The 27,918-nt window shown below is 39.0% G+C and overlaps 1 protein-coding gene across 17 annotated transcripts in view; it reads left to right on the top strand.

Annotated features, from left to right (window-relative positions):
* The window catches only part of TNRC6B (trinucleotide repeat containing adaptor 6B), a 134,623-nt gene that overhangs the window by 77,840 nt on the left and 28,865 nt on the right, over positions 1-27,918 (top strand). For 12 of the 17 annotated variants that reach the window (XR_005259158.1, XR_005259159.1, XM_038155446.1 and 9 more), the window contains 10 exons: positions 2,385-2,472; positions 6,172-6,193; positions 7,660-8,004; positions 11,262-13,580; positions 14,874-15,032; positions 17,521-17,699; positions 18,894-18,968; positions 20,298-20,343; positions 24,949-25,097; positions 26,252-26,422. Coding sequence is in view for 15 of the 17 variants with exons in the window: in XM_038155446.1 (XP_038011374.1) it covers positions 2,385-2,472; positions 6,172-6,193; positions 7,660-8,004; positions 11,262-13,580; positions 14,874-15,032; positions 17,521-17,699; positions 18,894-18,968; positions 20,298-20,343; positions 24,949-25,097; positions 26,252-26,422 (3,553 nt within the window). In the remaining 2 variants the exon portion in view is untranslated. Of the gene's footprint in view, positions 1-2,384; positions 2,473-2,826; positions 2,941-6,171; positions 6,194-7,659; positions 8,005-11,261; positions 13,581-14,873; positions 15,033-17,520; positions 17,700-18,893; positions 18,969-20,297; positions 20,344-24,948; positions 25,098-26,251; positions 26,423-27,918 lie in introns of all 17 variants that reach the window. The other 5 variants (XM_038155454.1, XM_038155450.1, XM_038155453.1 and 2 more) reach the window with 2 other exon arrangements.

Here is a 27,918-nt window from a genome sequence, read left to right as displayed (position 1 = left end):
TCTGTCATTTGGAAAGTGTAACTTTGTACTTCTGACATGTTTTGTGAGGTTTCGCTCAGCGCTTTGTCAGGAGCTCCATGGTCTTGTAGGTGTCATGTAGCCCAAGTGTTTAGATAGGTCCCTTCCACCTTGGTAGAGCTTACATGAATTGAAGCCTCAGTAAAGTTTTGGTAAATGAAGGAAACCAAGTGTTGGTTGCGGCTGTATTGTGGTTGTTGAGGATGCACCCAATGGAATATTAAATCTGTACTAAAAGAGCAGAAGGGGAGGTTGTCACGCAAAACAGAAGGGCTTCTCTGCAGCCTTAGTCCACATAGATCAAAAAACAAGGCAGCAGCAATAGCCATCTCCATGTCCTAAATTTATCACAAAGGCAGACCATAACTAGGTGATTACTTTCAGGCAGTGGATCTTTTGTCCTGGCATCCTTTTAGGGCTGCGTGTCACTGTAAGCCATAGTTTCAGCTGTGATTGTGAATGTGGTTCTTTTTCTTTTCTATTCCCTTCTCATCTGCTCACAAAAGTAAGGAGGGTGCTTTTAAGTAGAAAGCTGCCTGTGTGCCATGCAGTTAATGGAAGTCATTTTGCATTTTGATCCTACCATTTTTCAGCAGCTCTTTTGAGACATCTCCTTCTAAACTCTTTTTAAACATTTGTCTGCTGCAAGAAAGTTTTTTTGGATGTGGTGTATGGTTGTAACTTGCACCGCAGCCCAAAAGACATACATAGCTTGACAAGATAAAGGTAGTAAACATAATTTGAAGTCATAGCAACTTTGAATTATGAGGGTGTCACAGGAGAGCTTTTTCATCTTGCTCACAATCTATGGCTCAAGGAAAAGGAATAAGTCTGTCTCAATGGTGTGACAGACAATGCAAAGTACACTAAGCTCCCCAGTGCTTCGCTGAAAAAAGTGTAGTAATAGCATTTGGTGGTAACCTCAGGATGTTGTTACTAAGGACTCATCTTGCCCTGATCAATTTGATCCATCCATGAAGCAGGGGAGCCCAGCTTCAGGAAACCAGGAAGACATTTATTACTCTCTATAGGACCTTTGTCGTTTAGAGAGTTCTTGGAAGTCCTCAATCAGGAACCTATTAACACATGGCATCTCAAAATACTTTTGTAGGAAAGTTGTGTAAATGTCTCTTTGCACTCTGGCTTTGAAGTAATTAGTGAAAATGAAAAGAAGGATATTTCTTTTACCTTTACTGTATAGATGAAATTCAAGGAAAAGTCTATACAACATGACAGCAAAGCCAACTTAACTCTTTTTTTTAACTGTGGTCAAAAAAGTCCTTTGATTTAGTTGTAAATAAAAGAAATTGTTCAGTACTCTTATAAACTCTGGTTTTGTTTTTAATACTGTTCTGGTTTTTATAAAATTTTCTTCTTAAAGATTGTGGATTGTAGTTGTTCGTTGGTTCCCATTTGTAGAGTCTCTGATCCTACTCCTCATCTGTCAAATCATCTTTTTACATTAATGATCTTTGTCTTAATCTTTCCCTATAAAAAGAAATTACTGCAAGTAAGCTGGAAACTTGGCCTTAAATTTCTTTATAAGGAGGTGAAGAGAACTGGTTAACAAAAATGTGATTCACCATAGAAACATCTCAGCCAATAGTATGTATGCAGGAAATTAACTATTCCATGGTACTTTCATATTTAATACAGAACATAGCAACAAGGTGATGGCTTGAAAACAATAGCAGCTGCATGTATTTTTTTTCCTTTTTTTGAAAGAATGTTCTTGTGGGAAAAAATACATTCCCTGGAAAGTAATTTATATTACAAGTTTCATCACAAAAATTCCGTGGGTGGATACAATAGCCTAGAAATTAAATTAGAGATTTGTATAATAAATGATAGGTTTGATTTGATGTGACACTTCTAGTCTCTTACAAGTGACATAGCTACAGGCAATAGAGTAATCTCTTCTCCTTGTGAAGATAAATGTTGTATCAGACCAAACTATCTTATATTAAATTACAACTTCCCTTTTTATTTTTTTACCATATGAAAAGATTCATGGGACTCTTCGTTAAATAATAGCATGACCCAATTATAAGAGTACTTTGGCCAAAATGTCTTGAAGATATTTTCTGTTATCAGGCATGTGATTAATTTATGTAGGAAACTGCCATAACAGACCTGATCTGAAAAAAGGAATTTTCCTTTATGCAGCATGTGGCATGATTGTAGCCATACTGAGCTAGAAGGTGCTTTTCTTATCACAATTTGACAGAGGACCTCAGATAGAAATGAAGTATGATAAGGGGAATCTGATAACTTGACTGTCTTTCTTGCAGGGAAGAGATTTATAGTATGTGTGGCTCTTACACAACTTGATTGTATTCAGACCATTGTTTTTCATGTTTTGGCAGAGAGAAGGAGCAAGAAAGGGAAGAACAGTTAATGGAAGACAAGAAAAGGAAGAAAGAGGATAAGAAAAAGAAGGACTCTGCTCAGAAGGTGGGTTTTGGTATTTGAATTCTTTTTCATTTTCCTGGAACTGAAGTGTTTAACTTGGATATTTCTTCTCCTTAGAGTGCTATGTAAAATAAAAGAATTTTTTTTTATACAAAGTGTTTAAGTTACTTTATGTGGCTTCTTTGGATCTCTGTCTACACAGTTGCTACTTGTTTGAGGTGTTTGTGGATTGAAATACTGATGGACTTTTGCAATTCTTGCAGTTAAACTGAGTAAATATTTATTAGAGCAGGAAGATCCTTTTTTCTAAATCCTTAAGGAAGTTTATACGAAATACTCTAGTACTGAAGATTCTGGTTTTTGCTAAGTATTACTTGCATTTTACGTTTTCTGTAGCTAATACCACTTTTGCTGAAGTCTGCCAGTTCAAGTCTGAGCTATGGAGAATTTGTAAGTCACCAAAAATTGGTTCTGCTAAGAAAACGAGTTTGAAACTTGGTGCACTAGAAGGTCTGTATTTTGCAAAAAACATCTGGCAGGTTGTTCTAGGAATTAACTTGGCATAGGAGCTTGAGTCTCTTAGGGTGTTATCCATGCTTTTTACTGGTGAAATCCATTCTGGTATTCCCAGTATAGGATAGGTGCAACCACCCTGGAGCAACTCCAGCAAAATGCCTTTAAGATGATTAAGGGACTGGAGGACCTGACAAATGAGGAGAGGCTGGGAGTGTTATGACTGTTCCTCCTGGAGGAGAGGAGGCTTGGGGGATCTCACCAATGTATATTAATACTTTGTGGAAGGGAGTAAAAAGATGGAGGCAGACTCTTCTCCACGGTGCCCAGTGGCAAAGCAAAGGCATTATGTACATATTGAAAGTCTGCCTAATCATAAAAAGACTCCTTTTTTGTGTGTGTATGTGGCTGGGCAACCACTGGAGCAGGTTTCTCAGAGGGGTTGTGGTGCCTCTGTCTTTAGATGCTCAAAACTAAGTTTCATGTGGTCCTGTGCAATCCAGTTTTGATGATTTTGTTTCGAATTGAGAAGCCTCTTGGGGCCAGGTAGGGGACGGGTGTGGAAGCTGTGGATTAGATTTCCAGAGGCTGTTGCTTCCAACGTCAATGATTACGTGGAACTGAGAGCAAAAGGCTTTACTTTCTTTCAGTACTCTGTTTTTAAGTTGCTCCAGTAACAGATCAGGTCATGAAAGATGACAGTGTTCACACTTATATTCTGTGGGTTTCTGCTGAGAGCAGACAGCACCAACTTGAGTTAAATCTTGGCTTATCCTGGGTCTTTTTTAATCTGGCTTTTTCACCAATTTGAGTCTATCAGTTTAAACTGGGTGCAGATAAATGTGTGTCAGTTGTCTTCATCCAGTTGATTCATCTCCAAATGACAGTGCAAAAGAGCAGTTGCTACAGATAAGGTCTCTCCAGTGTCTTTTTGCCTCGGTGTTGGTGCTGTTTAATGCTCAAGTACAAAAAACATATGTAGAAACCAGAAAGAGCAGACCCTTATGAATAAAGAGTAAAGACTTGAGGATTATGTGCTGATATTCAGTGATAAAAGGGAAACTTGAAAAGGTTGTACTGATCATCTTGGTAGCAGTGCTGTGTTTACTGAGGGAATTGGTGCTTTGAATACAAAAGAGATTTGCCAGCTTTCCTGTGTGGTCTCTCACCTGGTAAGTTGTTCAGTGTATATTTTGCCACGCCCTCAGGAAGGGTAAAGACTAAGTAATTTAATCTCATAGAAGCCAAACTTGATAGTAATAGCTGGAGATAGCTAAGAATAGCAAAGCGGGCAGCCAAATGGACAAAACGTAAATGTGTGCGTTGATTCTTACTGACTGTGGAGGTGTTCACCAAATAAGCAGCAATGATTTCAGGGTACCATTTTCAAACTAAGTTTGTTTAACATGAAACATTTGTTCTGTCTGGATCATCTGAAACTTAAAAAATAAAATTTAAAAAAAATCACTTTAAGGGAAGTTATACAAGCAAGTTCACAACTTAAATACACCTGTGGTTGGTATCCAGGGAGATGTTTGGTAGCTCCTCAGTAGGCTGAGATTTATTCCACCTTCCCATTCACTGTAGCTGCTCCCACCCTGCTGATGCTCATAGGTTGTCCACAGAGAGATGACAGCTGTAAATATGAGACATTGTCACATTGTCATATTTTTTTTGGCATTTGAATTTTAGATTAAAACAATCACAAACACAGATCATTTTGACTAGGAGAGACGTTATAGGCAGAAGGTTTTTTATTTTTTTTTTTTAAATCTAAAATAATTTGTGTTTATCTTGTAGATTTTTTTCAAGAATTCAGTAAAATTGTTTTCATCCAAGTAGACAAGTTACTAATTTACTAGATGTGTCTACTATTGACTATAGTAAACGTACAGCATTCCCAGATTGTGTTAAGTAATATTTTTTCGCCTTTTCCTTTAGTAGCCAAGCATCAGGGTCATTTAAGTGTGTAACAGAATCTTTAACTGTTACAGAAGATAATGTAATTTGATGCATACAGGATTTTTCATAGGTGAAGTTGAAAACTGATGTGTGGCTTGGTACAGACATGGTTTTGGTACGGATATATTTTTATTGTCGTTGAGGCTTTGGGATAGTATATGTCTGTGAGGTTGCAGTGCTTCAGATTTTGTATTTTAGTGAATGTTCCACTTTGCATATTGCAGTTTTCATCTTTCCAAAGTAAATGATGCCATAGCAATTTAGTGCTGTTTGTCTTTTTATTCTTTACCATACAAAGGAGTTCTGGCTTGGTTAGTTTCAACAACAAACTGCTTTTTACTTGTGCTTTCATTATTCTATACTGTTGCTGTGTGCTTTCCAGAAATATGGACTAGTTCAGCAATTTCTTTTAAGAATAGGTGTCATAGAACCTGACACATGATGATCTTTAGGGTTTTTTCATTATTGTGTAGTGGAACCCATGATGGACGGGCTCAAAAAATGCTACAATACACTCTATTCCAGAGAATATACCAGTGATGTGTTTGTCACTGCTGTAGCTTGAAATCTGCTATGCTGAAACAATGTAGGGTACAGATAGAAATACAAACCCATGTTGAGTATGTTGGCCAGCTTGAATGCTCGTTTCAGTCATTGACTTCTTGCTGCTTGCAGTAGATTTATTTTATAGGTGTTGCTGATACTCTTTGTAAGCATGGAAATGAATCCAGTAAGGTTTAGAGTTACTTCTCCTTGGAAGAGATGTTCTAGGAAAGGTGAAATGGGAAGATGGCAGAGAGACAGACTGCTGTGGTTACTTCCGGCCCCAACAGTCTACTGTAAGGATACTCTCAACAGAAGGAAGGCTTTAACTTTACACTTCAACTGAAATACTTCATCTCCAAAATCTGAGAGAACTGTAATGCTATAGCACGTGTTTATTTGTGCTTTGGAAGCCCATGTTTGGGATGAGGAGGAGGATTAAGTACTTAAAATCACGAGTGAAGTATGATTGTTTCTGCCAGGGACTTTTGCATCAGGCAGAGTTATTAGAGCAGTTGTAGTACTTTTGAAAACCTTCAATACATATGTGTATATATAACTAGGAATACTGTTTAGACTTTTGTAGAATCAGTTGGTTGTTTTCATTCAACAGCATATTCTGTTCTTTTGCTAATATATTAAGGTTGTGATTTAGCACAACATATTCAATGTTTGTTTTGCACTGCTTAAAACTCTATTTACATTCTTGCTCTTAATTTGCAGGTCACAGATCAAAAAACCAAAGGTAAGAATCTTTGATCCTAAGGAGTACTTTTATTGACTTGAGCCAGGATTCAGATCTTTACCAAAACTGTTAGAAAAGGAAGGGATATATGAGTAAAGATGAAACACTGAATATAAGTATTCAGAAGAAATAAGTTGAGGTGATTAAAATGGAGAAGCTACAGCTATTCTGCAGATGTCTTGCCAGCATTAAAATACCTAAAGACAAAATGATGATTGTGGACAAGATAGGTTAGCTGAAATACTCAGTTCTCTGTTTTACAACAGTTTTAGACAAATAGCCAAGACTGAAACCGCCTTTATAAAGGGAATGAAAGACAGCAAAAGTACTGCTTATAGTGAGGTACCAAAATGAATGAAAATTACTTGGGTTTGGAAACTTAAATTCAGGCATATAAAAGCCCAGTTGAGAAGACAGGACTGATGAGTGAGGATCTTGAAAGTTGAACTAAATAATTAAGCTGTTGTAAAAATATATTTAATCTTCCTTTGTGTATCAGTTTTTGATAAATTTTGTGGGGAAATTGCCATTAGTGAAAGAAAAGCACTAAAATACTAACTTGATTTTACGGCTAACAAGAACTTTTTGGGGTTTGGGCAATGAAGCCAATCTAGAGAAATCGGAAAACCCTTATAAAAATTAAATGTGGTGAATAATGTATTCATGTTGCCAAAGAGAGACCCACTTGTGTTGATCTCACATTTGTAAAAGTTTTACTAATTGTGTGTAGTTTTTCTAGAGTCTCTTGAGCAAATTTTGTGATGGTGTTAGCTCCTCAAGGATTTGTGGTTTTCTTCTCCAGTACATAATAGTCCTCAGGAGCAGCTAATGTTTGCTTATAGGGGCACCTGGTGACCAGCCGGGCAACCTTAAGTGAGCCAAATACAGTTGCTCTGTGTAGTACTGTCTTTTGGGTGAGAGTCAGCTATTACTGCCTTGCTCAAGAGCAGCACAGACAACTCAGATTTGTTACCTCTGAATCCAAAAGGAAGCAGGTTATTTCCCATCTTTCTATTTGTTTAGGTGGTGGCTGTGCAGTCTAGTAAACAGGAGAAAACTTGAGTTCTGATTTCAGATTTCCCATAAAGATGATGATGCATAACAATCCAAAAACCAGCTGAAGACCGGCAAGGTGGAGCCAGTTATATTTGACTGTTCATATTTTAAAATTAGTCACTGTCTAGAGTATATTCTTTGCCAGCTTTACATTGGGAAGGAATTTTGGGCTTAGAGCAAAATTGATGAACGTAGAGTTTCATCCTACACTACAGAGTTGCACATGGAAACAAAAGGTCTGCTGCTACTGCTTATTCCTGCTTCTTTAAGTAGTTTTTGCTTGTTGAGAAGGTGGAAGTTGCACAGTATTTGAGATTCAATAATGAAATCAAAGAGTCACTGTGAGTTCTTGTAGCTAGCACAGGTTTTAAGTGGAAAAACTTCTGATTTTCATCCTTCCTGTTTTTCAGTGCCCGAAGTGACGAAACCAAGTTTAAGCCAACCAGTGGCTGCCAGCCCAATTGGCAACTCTCCATCGCCACCAGTCAATGGTGGCAACAATGCCAAAAGGGTGGCAGTGCCGAACGGACAACCGCCAAGCGCCGCCCGCTACATGCCTCGGGAGGTGCCGCCGCGATTCCGTTGCCAGCAGGACCACAAAGTGTTACTGAAACGTGGGCAGCCCCCTCCGCCATCCTGCATGCTCCTTGGGGGTGGAGCAGGGCCTCCCTCCCCAGCAGCACCAGGAGCAAACCCAAACAACGCACAACCAGTGACAGGAGCACTGCTGCAGAGCGACAGTGGGACTGCAACAGGCAAGTGATGATAATAAGTTATATTAAAGGAAGGTGTTGGTGCGTGGCAGAAAAGGGATGGCTGAAATTGTACATAAGCCTGCCATTATATAACAAAACTCAGGTTGCTTTTGGGGAGCTTCTGCTGTTTCAGTGTACAGGCTTCTGTTGGCAGCAATTTTTATAGATGGAACGAGAGGTTTAATTTTTTCAAGTATGTTTTGAGTGGTTTTAATTGGTTGCTGAAATGCTCTGCAGCAAGGTAAACACGAGGCATAAACAGCATTTTATGGTTGTCACTGAGAAGTTCCTAATGGCTCCTCAGGTTTCTTTGACATGAATTTCCTGTCTTGTCACATTTTTGTATCATCTTGTAAAACAGACATGTAGATGCCAGGTCTGCAAAGGGCAGGTGTCTGTCACGTCTTGTCTGGATGAAACGCAATGATTGTGCATTGCTCCTCACTTCTGTTTTTTGGTAGTAATCTTATTTTTTATACTTAGGTAAGTCTTTTTGTACAAGTGGTGACTGTTCTGTTTTTACTTTTCCATTCATTTTGTATTCCAGAAGATAAATTGGTTTTAGGGTTGTTTGGTGAGCATGGAAAAATTAAAGCTGCTCCTGAATTTTTTTATAGCCTTGATGAATTGCAGTAGCTGTAATATTTATTCTTTAATTATAATAGCAGAACAAACAAAATTCCACTCAAAATATCTGCCTTCTAAAGAAAGACTTAGGTGACCTGTAAAGTCAAGGACAGCTTCAATTCTAAGAATAAGATTATTTTAAAAAGAAATATTAAATATTTGAAAGTCAAGAAGAAGAAAATAACAATACTAGTATGCCTGAGTTTTCTTTGAAAATCATGCCAGATCAATGGGATCATGATTTTTTTTTTTTACCATCATGGAAATCAAACTTTTTTAGTTCTCTGTGGTTTGGAATTAAAAACAGGTGACTTGTACGGAATTAAGTGAACTAGGTGAGATGGCTGTCCTTACTAAATAGGATTCTAGGAAAAATAATAATTCCATTTGTTTTGTGGCTTCACTACTTGAATTCATCTGTAGCCAATCCCTGTTTGACAGAGTATTTATCTTGTCTTTGATAATTGCTGTTTAATAAAGGAGAAGGTGAATGTCAAACTACAATGGCAGAATTTTTACTTATCAGTTTAAAAACAGATGTCTTGGAGATAACTTATTTTGATAGAACACCTGAAACAAAACATGCACTGAAGTCTATGGTTTCTATATAAAATCCTGGTACTGGTATGCCTTCACAGTTATTATAGTAGACCGACTAAGAAAAATTTGTGTTAGTGAAGCATTCTAAAAGTTTTCAAACCTTCTCATGAGCAACATTTTTTTGCTGTTGGGTGTAATATATGAGAAGTTGTATGTGTTTATTTGACACTTAATATTTGTTTTTCTGAGGTTTAAATTTGGTATTACGCATTCTCATATTTTTACGCTTCATTTAATGGTGCATTGACAGCTAAGAGGTTACATGGCTGTATTAGCCAGTGGTTAGTTGCATTATCGTGATGTAAGTCAGGAGTGCCAGGAAAAGATACGGGTCCTTGAGAGCTGCCTCACCCCATCCATTTTTCTGCACCATAACAAGTTAACTGGGCTCGGGATCTGGCTTGTATTAAAATTAAAGCAGGTTTGTTTTTAAAGCTGATTTCAGTCTGGATGACTTCTACCCATTCACCCAGCTGAATATCAGTGAGAACATAGATGCTAGCATATGAGGGTGTAGGTGTGCCAGAGGAGTGGGAATGAGCAGGTGAACAAGAGAGACACTGGGGCTGGTGCTTCATCAAAGTGCTTGTGGAAGTGCAGTGTTATCTGCCTCGTACATCGCTGATCCCACCGCACATCTGGCTGTTGGCAAACTGAACTTCGGTTTTGGCCCAGTTTGGTCCAGCATGTATGCACTGATACTATGGTTAAATTCACGCCACATGAAAGAAAACAAAAGCAGGTTCCCAATGTGGAAGATCGTGCAGCTTACCTACTGGCTCACGTTCTTATATTCACCAGATGGGCATAGGTGGTGTTGGTGAGGATTTAATATTAAAAGTCAACACGTAATCCTTCTTCACATCGACTTTTTTCTACCACAATTGAAATCCTTCTGGCAAAACTAATGCCCTGAAAGATGACACCAAGCATACTATTGTCTCATACCAATGCAGGAGATTGAGATGATGGGTGTTCTATGTAATTCTTGCAATACCAATAGTAATTCAGGACTTACAAGACAGTTTTGGACAAAAAAGTTTAAATGTTATTGGTGAAAGTCTTTCAATAGTTACGATTATTGCCACTGTCAAAAACAGCAAGGGAAGGCTGGTTTCATAAAACAATCCATTAAATTATGTCTTAGCATGCTATAGGTGAGCAAGCGCCCCAGTCTTCATACTTCTAGAACGTCTTCACAGAAATTAAATGTTCTGTTAAAGTCACTGGTTTGAAGATCTTGCTAAGTTCAGAGCTGCCTATCCATCATTCATTGGCTGAATCATTTCTAAGTTCAAAACCTTGCAGTCTTTGGACCTTGTCTTTGTCTGTCCTCTTTAAGTTCTTCCTGTGATCTGTGTAATCAGAAAGTTTTTTAATTGGAAGGGGAAAAAAAGGGTTACTCTGTGCTAAAAAGATAGACGGATAAAAATATCAATGGAGTCATACTTCCTTGCTATTGTTCAGTTTGTGTTTGAGGTTAAAGCAACAGAAGGAACAGAGTGTACTTGGGAACTGCTTGATCTTTTGGATCTTGGTGGGTGGGACTTAGTGGTTGAAGACAAGCTACTGTTCATCAATATTCAAAGCTTACAAGGGAGTTTTAACCTTTGCTGTAAAATCTAGATCCTCATTGGTAGACCTCTGTGAAGGGTGATCCGGAAAGCATTCATTGGATGTTCATTGTTTAAGCTAATGAACTGGAAGCCTCAGACAGGCACTGAAAGTATTAGCAACCAGAAATTATGATCTTTACTTTGGAATATATAACACAGGAATTGAGTCTGGGAGGGGAGTTACCCAGTTTTTTAGGCTGTTTGCCTTATTTTCATGGAAGGTGTCATATGAGCTGGTACTGGTAGTAACAGTATATATTCACTTATGAATACTGCTGCAGCTGTTACTATGGAGTTGATGCTCTGCAAAATAAGTGGGATAACTGATGTCAAAAATCTGATGTTCCATGCTTGTAACTAATGCAGATTACTAATGAACTTTTCTGGGTGTTTTGTTGCTTTATTTTGTTTTAGATTCAGCAATTGGAGGTGCTGCTGCTTCAAATTATGCAAATTCCACTTGGGGTCCTGGAGCCTCCTCCAACAGCGGCACCAACGCCAACCCAACTCACATCTGGGACAAGGTGATTGTAGACGGGTCTGACATGGAAGAGTGGCCTTGTATTGCCAGCAAAGATGCTGAGTCTTCTTCCGAAAACACCACCGATAACAACAGTGCCTCGAACCCTGGCTTGGAGAAGAACGCTCTGCCAGGAAGCACCACTAGTAACAAAGGAAAAGGAAGCCAGTGCCAGTCTGGAAGCGCTGGAAACGAATGTAATCTTGGGGCCTGGAAATCTGATCCCAAGGCTAAATCTGTTCAATCTTCCAACCCTGCCGAGAGTAACAATGGACTAGGTAATTGGAGGAACTTGAGTGGACAAGACAGAATCAGTCCTGGTTCTGGTTTCGGCAACTTTAACCCAAATAGCAACCCATCTGCTTGGCCAGCACTGGTTCAAGAGGGCAATTCTAGGAAAGGAACTCTGGAATCTGATAGTGGTAGCTCCAATGCACAGATTAGCACAGTAGGTCAGACCTCTAGGGAACAGCAGTCAAAGATGGAAAATGCGGGTGTGAACTTTGTCTCTGGCAGAGAACAGGCTCAAATTCATAACACTGATGGACCAAAAAATGGAAACACTAACTCCTTGAACTTAAGTTCACCAAACCCTATGGAGAATAAGGGAATGCCCTTTGAAATGGGCTTGGGGAACCCTTCCAGGAGCACTGACACCCCTTCTCAAAGCACTGGAGAAAGAAAGACTGGGAGTGTTGGATCTTGGGGTACAGCTAGGGGGTCTTCTGGAACTGAAACAGTCTCTGGGCAGAGCAATTCTGGAAACCATGGGAACAATGGAAAGGATAGAGAGGAGTCCTGGAAAGGAGCTTCTGTTCAAAAACCTAATGGGTCAAGAAGTGATTCTTGGGATAACAATAACCGGTCTACGGGTGGTGGGTCTTGGAACTTTGGCCCTCAGCATGCAAATGAAAGCAAATGGGGTGAAGGGAACAAATTAACATCTGGGGTCTCTCAGGGAGAATGGAAACAGCTGTCTGGGTCTGATGAACTGAAGATTGGAGAGTGGAGTGGTCCAAACCAACCAAATTCTAGCACTGGAGCATGGGACAATCAAAAAGGCCACCCTCTTCCTGAAAATCAAGGCAATTCCCAGGCTCCCTGTTGGGGAAGATCTTCCAGCTCTGCAGGAAGTGAGGTTGGAGGTCAAAGCACTGGAAGCAACCACAAAGCAGGAAGTAGTGACAGTCACAATTCTGGACGCCGATCATACAGGCCTACGCATCCTGATTGCCAGGCAGTCCTGCAGACTTTGCTGAGCAGGACTGACTTGGACCCCCGAGTGCTTTCGAACACCGGCTGGGGCCAGACCCAAATTAAGCAAGATACCGTGTGGGATATTGAAGAGATGCCACGACCCGAGGGGAAGTCTGATAAAGGAACTGAGGGGTGGGAGAGCTCTGCCACACAGACAAAGAACTCAGGGGGCTGGGGCGATGTACCCAGCCAAAGCAATCAAAACAAGTCTGGATGGGGTGAGCTCTCAACCCCAACGGAGTGGAAGGACCCCAAAAATACTGGAGGATGGAATGACTATAAGAACTCCAATTCTTCTAACTGGGGAGGAGGAAGGCAAGAAGAAAAATCATCTTCCTCTTGGAATGACAGCTCTAGTAAGGATCAGGGGTGGGGTGGACGGCAAAGTAATCAAGGATGGTCTTCTGGAAAGAACGGTTGGGGAGAGGAAGTTGACCAAACAAAAAACAGTAACTGGGAAAGTGCAGGAAACAAGCCAGTGTCTGGTTGGGGTGAAGGTGGGCAAAATGAGATTGGAACTTGGGGTAATGGTGCAAATACAAGCTCTGCTTCAAAGGGTGGATGGGACGATTGTAAAAGAAATTCAACGTGGAACGAGACGGGTCGACAGCCCAACTCCTGGAACAAGCAGCAGCACCAGCAGCAACAGCAGGAGTCTTCTGGTTCCTGGGGTCCACCACCCCAAACTCCAAGTAATGGGCGGCCTCCAAACCCAAACTGGAACAATGGACCACAGCCAGCTGCCCCCAAAGAGGAGGAGCCTAGTGGCTGGGAAGAACCTTCTCCACAGTCAATCAGTCGAAAAATGGATATCGATGATGGCACTTCAGCATGGGGAGATCCTAGCAGTTATAACTACAAGAATGTGAATCTGTGGGACAAGAACTCACAAGGAGGACAGGCCCCAAGGGAGCAGAGCCTGCCTACTCCAATGACTAGCAAATCACAAGCATCAGGTACTACTAGTCTTGTTCCTTTCTTCAGCAAGCTCCTATATTTGCTTGTAACCTTAATGCATAAGAGAGATGCTTGTAGCCACCAATTCTTGATAGTTTTATTCTATAAAGAAAACCAAATTCTTATTTGAGTATTTGGTCCTGTATTTAAAGTGTCTTTAAAATTTGAATCGATCAGTCCTCTGCTTGTTATGCTTCAGTAACTGTGATCTGAATACTGGTCACCTTGCCAGGAAAAGAAATGTTTGTTAGCTGACAAATCTGCATATTCAGTTTGAGCTCTGAAGAGCAGCTTAAATTACAGAATCAAAAACCTTTAAGATTGAGTCCAGCCATAAACTTAATAAGCCCAGCACTGCTCAGTCCATGACAAAACCATGTTCCTAAATGCAAAATCTGCAGGTCTTGTAAATATCTCCAGGGGTGGTGACTCAATCACTTCCCTGGGCAGCCTGTTCCAGTGCTGGACAATCCTTTTGGTGAGAAGTTTTTCCTAATATCCATTTGAAACCTGTCCTGGTGCAACTTGAGGCCATTTCCTCTTGTCCTATTTCTTGTTACTTGGGAAAAGAGACTGCCCCCAGCGTGGCTACAGCTTTCACATATTTGTAGAGAGCAGTAAGGTCTCCCCTGAGCTTCCCTTTCTCTGGACTAAATACCATTTTTTTGATATTTAATTATTAGAGAAATGAGGAGAAAATCTTTACTTATTTTTAGTCAAAAACATTTTGCTCTGAAACACTCAATTAACACTTGAAATGTTGTATGTCTGTGACAGTTTTTTTTTAGTCAAGTTTGGCTTTGCTATGATAAAGAATCCTTGGAGAAATATTTTCTTCTTTGGAATAAGGACAAGAAAAAGCCATATAGCCTGGAAATGTATTAAGAAATTATTGTTGTGTAATCATTTCCTGACTCAAAGACACTTTAAAGAATTCTGTCTTGATTTAATATGTACTGCAAATGTGTCCTATAGTCAGTATATAAACCCTAAGTTAGATGTTTGTAATTAGTCACAAAAGCTCACAGATAGGAGGACAGTATTACATGTGGGGTTCATGTTTAATCCGGGAGAAGAGTATTACTCATCATAGCCTTCTCTTCCTCTTCATCCCTGGAGGTCAATGCCCACTCTAAATTAGTTGTGAATGATTGTCAATTCTGTTGCACCCACACTACTGAAAACCCAAAGTTCTCAACAAGAAGAACGAAGCAGTAAATTAGTGAGTGGTGCTGCATTAACAGTTGATTGTTTAAATGGTCTGTAATGAAACCTCTTTCTCCTTTGTGCAGTCTGGAGCAAAAGCACTCCACCTGCTCCAGATAATGGTACGTCCGCCTGGGGTGAGCCAAATGAAACCAGTCCCGGGTGGGGTGAAGTAGATGATCCAGGAGCATCGACTACAGGCTGGGGGAATGCACCTTCCAACACCCCGAATGCCATGAAATCTAGTGAGTATAGGCAGACACCAGTTTCTTTGCAGTTGCCTTGGAGATTTTTGTGTTTGGTCTTTTGACATGGGTCACCTGTGGAGAAATTGTTGTCTGAGGCCTAAAAGCAGTGCTGAATGTTTTTATAGGATTTTGATGGATGAGTATTAAGTATTTGTAAATGGCTGAAACTTTGTATTTTAAAGTAGTAAAAATTTCCTTACTAAGCAATTAAGTGAGCAACTCTGATTCTGGAAGTGCTGAAACACAGTAAGGAAATGTGTATTTTTCTCTTTTTCTCTGGCTGCCTACTTGTTACATGATAAGTCACCTTTTCTGATCATATCAGGAAAAGGCATGCACAGTACTGCCAAATTTCACTGTGGAGGCTATTACATCGTTGTCTATGCTTTGGTAATGCAATTTGGCTTTGAATGGATTTTTAAAATTGTATAAGTGAGAAAAATTGTAACTCTTAAGAGCTGCACTTTGTAGTAGAACCTAAATGCCTACCGCAGTGTCTTCTATGAATGATATGTTGAAATATTTTGAAAATTTACTTCAAAGTTTAAATTTTGCTATATTAAGAGTTTTTGTGGGTATTATTCTTGATGATGTAAGTTGTTTGTATAATTTTTATTTCACTCTTTTTAAGAAAAAAACAACAAACGAAAGCAATGTTATTGCCAAAGTCAGTAACATCTGGATGTGAAGTTTCCTGTAGAGACTATTGATAATGCACGGGTGTTACTGAACTTGTCTTGATGATGCCCGCTGTAAAACTGTTTCCAGCCCAGAAGTTGCTTTTGCAACATGTAATTGTTTGAAATGAGGTGCTGTGTAGATAGTTTGCTGTTGGGTCATTCTCCCTTCCTCCCATACCAATTAAATAATTTGGCCATTTCTATAACAAAAAAGCTTTGCTTCCCTAGTGTTACTGTTACAGCAGGCTTTTGTGGATGACAGGCTTCCCATGCCTGCCACTCACAGACTTGGCATTTTGAAGATGCTAAGTTTGGTTTTAGATGGCTGTCTTCTTTTGTCTATAAAAAGATACCTAAATATGACCAAAATAAAAACTTCTGAAACTGATCCATAGAAAATTCTGTTGATTAGTTAATGCTTAATACAGTCCTTTAAGACTGCACATGGTCACTTGCTTACCATGACTGGTCTGTATGTGTGCCATAACCAAAGAACTGCAACCTACACGTGCTGTTCTGTATGTGAGCTGTCCCCAGCTCTAGAGCAAAATCTAGGATCAGGATACAGACCAGCTGTGATCAGAAAAAGAAAAAAGTCAATTTGGAGCCAAAGAAGAAAGCTTAGATCAGTATCCACCTGTTTAAAAAAGTACTTTTTACATAGTTCTGCCAGCATTACATAAGAATATTCTGGCGGAAGTAGGAATAAATTCAGGTTTTTGTAACACCTTTTTTTATTTAACCTTGAAAATTTAATTTGTGTTCTGTAGCTCTTGGTATCTCCTTACTCAACAAATGCAAAAAAATAAGCTGGTGTCATACAAACAACTGATCTTTACATCACTGTCCAGATTCATGTTCAAGAGTCCTAGAGAGCTGTCAGTGCAGAAAAATAACCTCTGGTCATGTAGTAGCATAGTATATATTTAAGCACCATCACCAGAAATAAATTAAAGCTGCAGGGACTAGCCAGTATAACATTTCCACATTGTGTTCTTGACTCTGCAGTCATAATACTTTATTGTAGCTTTTTCTGTGTAAATAGCAGGATTAAAGGGCCAAGAGGTAGATTTTTTTGCACTTGGACCACTATGTTTCATAAGCAGCCCTCGGTTTTAGTTCCCAATTGAACAGACTTTAAAAAGCTGTTTCCTCTGAAGTATCTGAATATTTATTTATGATGCATTTTAAGGTATCTCTTAAACCACCATAAAATGCTGCTGTACTTATTTTCATTATGGTCAAGGTAGAGATCCCCGTGGTAGACTAATTGCAATTCCTGACTTTTTTTATATTCAGATATGTCAGGTGCTTGCCGTCAGATTCTACTTAGTTGTTATTTCTAGAAGTTGTTTTTGTAATTTTATGGAAGAGTGTAGTGCAAGGGGAGTATTAAGGTTTTGAAGTGAGAGAGGAATTAATTGATAAACCACCTGAACCAGAGTCTTCAGCACCTCTGGTTTTTGTGTGTGCTTTGAAGGCTTTCATTTGCACTCAGAAATAGTAGGCTGCCTTTTAAATGCAGCTGTATTTGTATAAAAGGTCCCTGTTGCTATTATATCTTTAAAGGTTTGACATTTGTTTAAGATAGTTGCACAACATGACATGTGAACATGCCACCAAATCTCTTGGGTTTTGGAATTCGTGCACAAGTTTTTACAGCTGTTAGAGTGAAGACATATTTTTGAATTTTTTCTTTTTAATTCCTTTGTGATTCTGAAGATCTCAGCCAATGTTGCAGTGTCACATCACCAGCTGCATGGTACTGTAGACTGCTTTTGAGCTTTGTTTTTGTTTTTCTAAAGGTTCTAAATCTATGCAAGATGGCTGGGGAGAGAGTGATGGGCCAGTGACAGGAACACGTCATTCCAGCTGGGAAGAGGAGGAGGAGGGAGGAGTCTGGAACACAGCAGGCTCTCAGGGAAGCAGTTCCTCCCACAACTCAACAAGCTGGGGACAAGGAGGAAAGAAAACACAAATGAAGGTAAAATGCTTGAATGACTCACTACTACTGTGTTGTCTGAAAACAGTGACTGATATGTTAGAGCACTATGTAGTTATTTTTTAAGAAGGTTTTGCAGAGTTACAGCACGATGCCTCTTAAGCTAGTATAAAAAAACGGACGTTTTTGGATTTGCTTTAATATATTACACCTGTTATGACTAATAAATCTTCCAGTAGGTGTCAAATTCTTTTGGTTTGTAAGCTGCACAGCCATTACTAAATGAAAATAAGTATCCCAAGGCTATTTCTCTTCTCTTGCTGACACATCTTTCTTAGGTTGCTGCTGCTGTTCTTGCATAGCCTGCTGAAGTTTGCATTCCACAGTCCCTTTGGCCCATGAACTTCTTATTTCTAACAACTGTTGGATTTATGTCTAACTTATGTTTGTTGTTGCTGACACTTGGCCTCAGACAGGAGCAGGAACTTGGCTGTAGTCCTGAGTAAATTTTTTTCAAGTTTGTTTGCATTGAAGTTCTTCAGTACAGTAACACTTGTTACTGTAATAATATTAGAAGGACTATGCTATGTCTGCTTCTCATGAAGTAGGTAGGGCAGACTCAAAAGGCAAGGCACAGCAGTTTCCTAAGACATGGAAGTACTACTGTGATATGGTAGGCAGTTTCGTAATTCATGTTTTGCAGAAATTATTCTCAGGGACTTTTTTTCTCACTTAAAGCTTTTTTATTTGAACAGCCAAAACAACTGAAATTTTTTTCAGTGTTGAACTGTGTTAGTATTGGTTTTGGTGATCTCTAAGGCCAAAGAGAGACCCTGGTCAGCACAGTGCCTGTGCAAGAGGCACTGTGATAAAGGGAAGAAAGGAAAAAATCTGCCTCTGAGTGCACTGGATTAAAGAATGTATTAAACTGTAACAGAAGAAAAAAAAATGAACAATGTTTACAAAGCTTTCCAGATTGCAGAATGGTACTGAAGGTGTGATAAACGTTCTATGTGACGATGTTCAGCCAGTTTGGAATATCTCTGACAGTGGGCAGTTGTACAAAACACAGTATTTGGTTAATGTTTCCAAACATGTAAATACTTAGTTATTTTTTCAAGAGATTAATTTCTCTGGTACCAGAATTTTCATTTTAAACATGCACATCTCAAGGATAAAGAAGAATTTAAGGAATCAAGAAGTTTCTTTAAAATATTTTACTACTTCTTTTTTCAGTGTGCATTAAAAGGAGGAAATAGTGAATCGTGGATGAACCCTTTATCCAAACAGTTTTCAAATATGGGCTTGCTAGTAAGTAAATTTTTTTTTAAAAGAAAGTAACTTTGTGAAAGAGCTGTAAGCTTTAAATAAGTCAAAATATCAACTGTTTCACAGTCATTGATCTACATCTGCTATGCTGGGATGTTGATTATAATACCTGTAGTAGCTGGCTCAGACTGGCTTCTTAGAAAAACCCTAAATCTACTTTGTTTCCTAAAGTTACTTTATGATAGCTCCTGCTCTGAGGTTGCAGTTTCTTTGCAAGTAATAGATTTGGGAGGGGGATGTGTGTTTTCTTGTTTTGTTTGGTTGGTTTTGGGGTGGGAGGATTGTTGCTTTTTAGTGTGGGGTGGTTTTTTTGTTGCTTTGTTTTTGGGTTTGGTTTTTTAAATTTTATTTTCATAACATGCTGTTTAGAGCACTCAAGATAGAGGCTTCTGCCTGTAGTGTCAGACATCTGTTGCAAATCCAAGGTATTCATTCTGAATCTCAGCCACGTATCAGAAAAGGAGATTTACAGCTCTGTGTCTGTCTTGGCTGAATTTATATTTGAAGTACAGCAGGGTCTTCTTAGGAAAAAAAAAGTGCTCATGAATCCATAAGTAAAGATTGTTTGGTGAAGTGAATAAAGAAATACCACATCACTGAGAAAAGGACAGAGCCATAGGGAAAGTATTTAAAAATAATTCTATATAATATTTTATAAAAAGGAACTTCTGACAAGCTAATTTGTAAAATATTTTGCGGAATATTGTGCCAGTTGTCATCCTGTGAAGCAGGAATACTATGTAATACTGGCTAGCAGAGGATAACATCACATATTTTGTGTGAGAAGTCTAGGGCTGCACAAGCTGACACTGACATGCTTAGGATTAGTTTGCAATGTCTTTTGGCTCTCAAGCTCTAATTCAGTTTGCTAGACAGTAGGTGCTTCTGAAAGCTGTGGGAGCACCCTGTCCCAGACTGCCAGCTGAAGAATCCCGTGGCAGTACATTTCAAGATTTGATGGCATGACAGGTCATGAGGATGAGCTGTCATTTTGGCCACTATTTTCAGTGCTTTGTCACTCAGCCACTGGAACACAAGGCCAGAGGTTCATTTATGGAGCGGCTCTCTGTCCATCTTCCTCCGTCGCTGTGTTTGTGTGTCTGCTTTCACGTGGATAAACTTGCCAAGCACAGCGTTTGGGGGTTGAGGCAAGGTGTGTCCAGGGTGATATCAGAAGCCCTCGTGTTCAGTTTTAGTTTAAAGTAAAACTGTCATCAGCACAAGCATGTTCTTTCTGCATTCTGCCTTTCTGAAATATTTCTCAGCATTGAGTAGAAGTCAGAACTGAATTGTGTTTTCTTTTCCCCCCAGAGTCAAACTGACGACATTCCAGGCAGTAAGATGGACTTGTCTGTAGGTGCGTATATTTTAATTGCAATGTGTTTGAAATGTGAGATCACGTGTAGTGTTCCTATGAGGATGGCCTGCTGTACTCCAGAAGGGTTTGATTCTTAGTTCTCCTCATAATATGAGCATAGAGTAAAAAGCATCTTCAGTCGGTCTTTAAGCTTTGACTTTGATGTGCAAGATTGGGATGTATACCTGTACAGAGCTGTAACTTGGGGCAGAGACATCTTTAAGACTGTTTTAATCTTTTAAGTTTGTATTCATTGTTACCATTTCAAGAAAGTGAAAATCTTTTTCATTTGGTGGTAGTGTTTTCTCTCCTGCCAGTAGGACATCCCATTTACTACAGCTTCGTGGAGGTGATGTGAGGGGAAAAAAATTATCTTCTATCATTGGTTTCTTCAGCTGCATGCCTCAGGCTATTACAAATTGCTTCTCAGTAGAACTAGATTTTATGTTCTGGATAGCTTCACCACAATTGCTACACAGCTTAAGCATCATGGGCTGTGTGGTATCAAAGGTAGAACTGTGGTAGTCAAGGCTTACTTGCATCTAATACGTGATCTGGATTTGGTATTCTAATACAATCCAGACAGATGCAGTGTCTCAGCTTAGAATCCATTACATTCTTAAATTTCTGTCACACTGCATAGAGGATTCAGTTGTTCATTTTTCCCAAAATTGCTGTGTTCTCTGAAGTAGTGAAGGATCTCAGTAAGATATTTTAAGAATGTTTATTTATGTGGTACGATACAGTTTTGTGAAAGGTAACAATTTTTTGATCTCTCCAGTTTGGCCTCCTGCGTCCTTCCTGGAAGTCAGGCTCTGATTGTATCATGCTTCTCTAAAGAAGGTCTAGGTGGAGATCAGTCACCATCATGGGTGTTCAGTTCTCACCTGCCTTCAGAAAAAAACAGATCTAAGCATATACAAACCAAGAGGATGGTAGCCTGGATTATGTTGATTATAGCTCTCTTAGTTTTTTTATCTCCAAATTAAGAATCCTTTGGAACTTTCAAGGACCCTCAGGCCATCAGAGCTTCTGAGGAGGTGACTGCTGTTCAGAATATCCTGTGAAAGAGTGCAGAAAGGCTGCATCTTTAACCTTGATATGTTGCTCTTCTTTAAGTTTAGTGTGCCCATTAATGGCAGCATCCCTTGATCTTAGGTAGAGCCATTTGTTATGGCCTGTATTCTGTTTCAAAGGCAGAGAATGTAACAGATCTTCCTACGTTTTACGGTTACTTTTGTATTTAGCAGTTTTGCTCTTGCTTATGGCATTTGTTTGTGGAAAGCTATAAGCTGTTTGCTCAGCCCAGGTCTACTTCTAAACTTTAGAAGTCAGACTTACTTATGAGGTAGGTTTGTTCTTCAGCTGGTTTTCACTCAAGATTACAACATCCCATGTTTTTCTGACAGATGACTGCCAGCATGATGTTTTCCTAGTTTATGGATAAATGCACAGAGTTAAATCTGTGCTTGGAGACCACATGTGTCAGAGAAAACTTTGGCTTTGGTATGTTTGGAGCACCTTGGCACTGATGATCATGCGCTGTCAGTAATTCTCACTACATTGGTCTCAGTCTCCTTGTTTGAAAAGTGTGTTCCCTTTATTTCAAGTGCTAGAGTAGTACTTTTATTTACTGACCATGACGGAAAAGAGATGGATCAATAACATGTCTGAGGCAGATGTACTTCTTTTCTTCTTCTATCAAATATCTTTAATGGATAGCATGTCTACTTTGAAAATAGGATATAACTTTTCTTTTCCCCATTGAAATATCTCCTATTCTGTTAAGTTCTGAGATATAAAGTTTGCTACAGTAAAGTAGCTTGTCAGAACCACTCAATATTTTCTGTTTTCTTTTCCCGTTTGACAATCACCTTTGTGTATTTTTTAATATATTACTTAAAACCTCTGCAGATCAGAGAATTCTAAAATCACCTGTAAATACCGAGAAATTAATTAAAAATTTCTATTTCTAAATTACATTACAAATGTAATTTGTGCAGCTGGCTATTGTAAATATGTTACAAAGCTGTAATTTATGTAGCATTCAGATGAAGCACCTCAATATCTAAGTGCATATGGTTGTTCAATAGGCTTGGATAATGTAAATTTGTGGTAAAGGTATAAAATCAGTATCTTCAAAATGTTTTTGTGGTTAAGCAGAAAATATTTCAAATGGTTTTCTCCGTTTGGGTTACCCCACTGGGTGTATCTATTTTCACCATGTTGAGTCTCTTGTTGGCAAATGTTTTCAGTAACTTTGCTCAACAGCAGTTTGTATCTCCTACTTCCCAGTGCAGGATCATATTATATAATTCTGCATGGAATTCAGATTTCCTTTTTGTCTTTCTTTAAGCTCTGTGCATGTGGTGGGGAGGATGTACTTGCTAGAAGTTTTTTCCCACATTAGGGAGTGAACGTCATCTTCCAAGTCCTTCTTTGATTTTCCATTCTTCATGGTGTTTTTTGCAACTTTTAATAGTGGGAAAAATCCAAGAACTGATAGGGTCTTTTTTTATGAAGATGGTGTAACTTTTAACCTGTTCTATGTTTCTGCATGTAGAGAATCCAGGGCTTCATATTTATTTGTACACAAGTGTTTTTGCCTACTGTAGAGGGTAATTCAAACTTTTCACATTTTGTCAGTTGTCATGTACTACATAAGGTTAAGCTATTCTTTAGCCCCCTCCATTATTTATAGCTTTAGGTGACAAGTTCAAAGGACAAGACTCACACGACACATTTCAAGGTTGCATTAGAATTTTCTGTGAATGGGATAAAGGAATGCAATCATTTCTCTCAGTGAGGCCTTGTTTACACTGAAGTTAAAGCAGCTGCCTCAGCACTAAGTGACATGCAAATCTGTGCTTCAAGCCTTCAGAGGTACTCTTTTAATGCTCTGTGTGTTTTACAAGGCATCATTCAGTAATGTTTGAGGAGTTGATTGGATCATCAGGATAACCAGAGAGACGGTAGGGTGTTTCTGTGGCTTAGTCATCTTGTGTTGGCATTGACCCAGTTTCATTTCAGACAGTGATGCAACTATGCCTCGCTTTCAGTTTCTTTTCAAGCAACTAATGGCCAGGGCTTCCTGTATGGAATTAAAGCACATGAGCCTTTTAGTGCACATTGCTGGCATTGTGTGCGGTGGTTTGATGTAGGTATTGACAGCACCAAGCTGTTCTTGACACTTTGTGAGTGCTTTTGCTGAGCCGGTTGTAGCTTTCAGGATATGTTAGAAAGGGATCAGAGAACCACAAGCTCATCCAGGTCAGTACGACTCCAGTAACAAGCTAAGATATGTAGGTGATTTGTCAACTGTCTTGTGACAAATGGTGTTGAAGGCATATGAAAGGATGAAGCTGGATCAGCTTTGAAAGCTGTGTGGGTAAGAAAAACCCATGCAATTAGTGGTCAGTTGCATAGCTTCTTGGCAGTGGCATCGCTGTGAATATTAATAGATTGGGATTGGACATTAAGAAGAGATGCTGGATTTGAGAAGCTTTTTCAAAAAAACGTTGTCTTGAAGGTGTTCAAGTGATTAGCTGTCTGCTCTGATAAAGGTTCAGTGTTTTGTCAGCGTTAGGGTAGGTTATCTATCACCAACTTCCTTTGGAAAAGTCACAGATTTTCTTGTTAATTGTGCTGACATGTTTTTAAAATGATTCTTGGAAAGACCATCTGTGCTACTAACTAAACAGTATTCTTTAAAACTAAAAATACCAGTAAAGCTCATTTCTGTCACATCCGTATTTTAAAACGAAGATGTTTTCAATCTACTTCAACATAGCAATATGCATCTAGTAGCTTACAGGTGCCACATCTGACCAAAAAGATTGTTCCTTGGCAGCAGTTCAGTGTGTAAGGTGGAAAACTTCTTCCAGTCCCCTCTTTGGCTGTTGATAAAACTTCTAGAGAAAATCGATGTCTTGTTCACTGTGTATGTTTCAGTTTGGTCATCTGTTATTGACACCTCATACTTCACCAGGTTACTGACTAAACAATGGCAGAAGACTTTAGAGAGTGTTTGAGAAGCGTCTGTGTTACTGGTTGTGTTACTGTGTACAGGCTGAGGGAGATTGGTTGTCTGTCTGAAGTTAAAATATACCTGTTGATGTCTTGTGTTTAGGAATTTAAGTTTGTGTGACTGTAGGACAGCCTTGAGCAAATAATGTGCATGTGACCAAATTTTTCTAATGATCTCAAATAGTTTCTCAATGTCAAACCCAGCAGAAGCTAAGCAGAATACATGAAGAACTTAAAGAGTAGTCTTTCTCCCAAAAAAACTACAGTGCAGGTTTTGGGAGACATAGAGAACTAGGTATTAATTAATATAATTAATATAATTAGTTGAAATGTTTATGTTTATATCTCTACATAAATTTTGATAAATACTTCACATTGAACTCTATAAAGTAAATTGGCATGTTCAGTGTCAATTAAATGAAACTTCCTACATTTATTTTTCAACACTTTCAATACCAACTGTAGCTGTGCTAAATTATAAGACAGATGGAATTAATATCCTTATCTTAAAGAATATTTCTTTGGCTGTGAACCTGCTGTCATGAGCTTATTTGCACTAATTTCTTTTTTTTTTTTCAGGTGGTCTCCCAGATAAGAAGTTTGAGGTAGATAAACGAGCTGTGAATCTCGGGGATTTTAATGACATGATGAGAAAGGATCGATCTGGGTTCCGTCCACCTAATTCCAAAGACATGGGAACCACAGATAGTGGGCCTTATTTTGAGAAGGTGAGAGAAATATCTTTAGATAAATTAATATCAACCTCTTTGTTCAAGATCCCAGTTTTTACCCTAGTTCTCCGCAGGTGCTAGATGTTGAATAACCCTGAATGAACTCAGTAGTAAAAGGTTTGGGGTAGAATGAAAGTGTGTATAAAACAGGTGTCAGGTGTGCATAGACAAACAAAATTGGAGAGAGTGAGGCTTTTTATTCCAGAATAGACTGGTCTTGATGTAGACAGATTCTTTTTTCTTGGAAGGGTAAACTACTGGTAGCAGTAAAATTTGGTATAGGTTTCATCATGATGATTCTTTTGGCTACCATCTACAGTCATCTACTGTAAAGAAAATTGGTTGAGCTCTAAGTAAATATAAGTAATCACAGTCTTCCGAATATTTTTCTTCCTCCATGTCTGGCATTTATTGGAAACACCCTTTCTAAATTCCACAACCCCTTATGCTGTATGTCCGTGTACTGTAAGCTTTTGTACAACATCTGTTTCTCTGTGACATCTGTTGTATGTTATGATAGTGTTTCTTTTATATTCTTGCCTATTTTAAACAGAAGCTTTCACTGTTATTATCAAATATTAATTGCTTCACATTATGAATTGGAGAGTGTCCAATAGATGCAGAATGCTCTAGGGCTGTTTTGGGTTTTTTTTAGATACAGTTTATCACATGTAAAATGGAAAACAAATTTGGTTTAAAAATTCTGAAGGCGTGTTAACTGTCTAGGAATTTTTTAACTCCTCCATTTTGGTACAACAAGCCAAAAAGCAGTTTTGTCAACTCCCTCTGGTGGCATAATTAATAAATACCATGAGCAAAGCTAATGCGTTTCCTAACAAATTATGCTGGTAGGTGTGTGCAAACATTAGGAATTCATTCAAGATTTGTTTGCTTCTGTAGTGGTAATAGCCACTATCAGAAATCAATTTCATGAGAGTTCAAAATGTATTTCTAAAAAGAAAACTGAAGAGTATCTCCTTGGACCAAAATCTTAATTGTCAAGTGATCATTTGAATCAGAAGTTTTGTCCTTGTAACTGCTATTACAAGTTAACTTTGCTTCTTCCTAGTCACTCACCGTCCCTCTTTCTCTCCTCTTGCATTCTGTTGCTTCACTAACCAACTCCTGCTGTTGGCTAACTGCTGCTTCAGCTGACTTTGCCTTTCTCCAATCAAGATGGGTGCCTTGGGGATGAGGCTCCCTGCTCTCCCTTCTCCCCTTCTCCCAGCTACAAGCTGTCTCCCTCTGGTTCCACACTATCCAACGTCGGCCTTGGGGCAATCGGCTCAGGGCTCAGTCCCCAAAACTTCGCTGCTAGACAAGTAAGCAGGCCACCTTATAAGATGCATTGTTATAAGGCTGCAACCTGGGCTTAATCCTGGTTAGTTGGTTGCTTGCATTTGTTTTTGTGCTGAATAGATTAAAATTGTTAATGGAAATTTCAGCTGTCTCAGGCCATTGAGAATCAGTCCACTTTGGTTCCTAGCATCAGAACATACTTGGTCTGATTTTGTTGGCCTCTTCCTAAATCGCAGTGCAACAGCAGGTGGATGTGCTTTTCAGAAGTCGTGGAGTTAGTGGTATCCTTTATTTTAATTGCTGGCTTAAAATCCGGTTAGAGGCTGTTGATTTGCCTCATCAAACCCAACAACCCAACACTGAAGTTTTTCAGACTCCACTCAAAGACCTTGCATGTAGAAATGAGCCTGTAAAAAGTTGCAGTGATTTAGCATTGTGCCTGTTCCCTTCTCCCTTCCTCACAGTTCAAAGTAAGGACTGATTTAGTAGCCTTTAAAAAATCTTGGAGTAGCAATATTTTTATGTACAGGGAAATGGTGGGGAAGTAGTTAAGTGATTAACTGCAGTTTGGAAGAATTTCTGGCTATTATGTTCTGCAATATTCTAGAAGAAAATATTTTAGGAATACTAGGAAATGAAAGAATAGTACCTAATTATTGCAGCTGGTCTAGCTTATGCAGTCATATGCCTAACATGATGGTGTTTCTTTGTGTTGTCTTTCTGTTTCTATGTGACACAGTGTTGAGCATCGGATTAAGTCCAAAATTTGCAGGCATGTTGTTGATCTCAGTGTGCAGAACTCTTGTTATAGAGAGGAGTTAGAGAGTGCTGAAAGTGTAACTGCAGCTTCAAGGCCTCTCAAAAATTTTAATGTGTAGTTGACTCCAACCAACTCTTTCCAGAAAAAAACCTCTTGTCTTTTGGGGATTTTTGTTTGTCTTCCTGCATGCTTAGGAGTTGCTTCTGAATGAGAAGATAGTTCAGGTGGAGGGGGATGCGTGTGAATGAGGCAATGCATAGTGCTGCCAGTGTAGAAGCAGGAGGAGAGACTTGTGTTTGAGCAAAAGGATAGCAGAGGATGCACAGTTTTAATGGTAGGAATATTACGCACAGTGTTAGGATAGGATTTATGAATCCTGGTATATAAGGGAAGGAAAGGTTTTAGTGAAGGCTTGCACAATCTCAATTTGGAATAATGGTGGATTTATGTTAGGTGCAGCAATGCTGGCATGGACAGACAGAATAGGGAATGATGGCTGAAGAGTGGGAAATACCTGGGGTTCTGAAGAGTGTATCTGAGGGTCACAGACACCCTGATAGCAGGAGATGGGAAATTCTGAGGGTCTTCAAACTGAAAAGACAAATTCATGGCACATAAGGATGATTTGGAGTATGAGCTTCAGATTTTAGAAGCAAGAGCGTGTAGCTTAGTTAGTGTAGGAGACTGTTGATAACATTTCTTGCTTTTTTTGATAAATGGTACCAAAAAAAGAGTAAGCCTGCTCAAGAGGCTGAAATT

The sequence above is a fragment of the Motacilla alba genome, chromosome 1A, assembly GCF_015832195.1.
Source record: "Motacilla alba alba isolate MOTALB_02 chromosome 1A, Motacilla_alba_V1.0_pri, whole genome shotgun sequence".
Taxonomy (NCBI): Eukaryota; Metazoa; Chordata; class Aves; order Passeriformes; family Motacillidae; genus Motacilla; species Motacilla alba.
The sequence above is the reverse complement of the archived record's forward strand: the minus strand, read 5'-3'. Positions and strand labels throughout refer to the sequence as shown.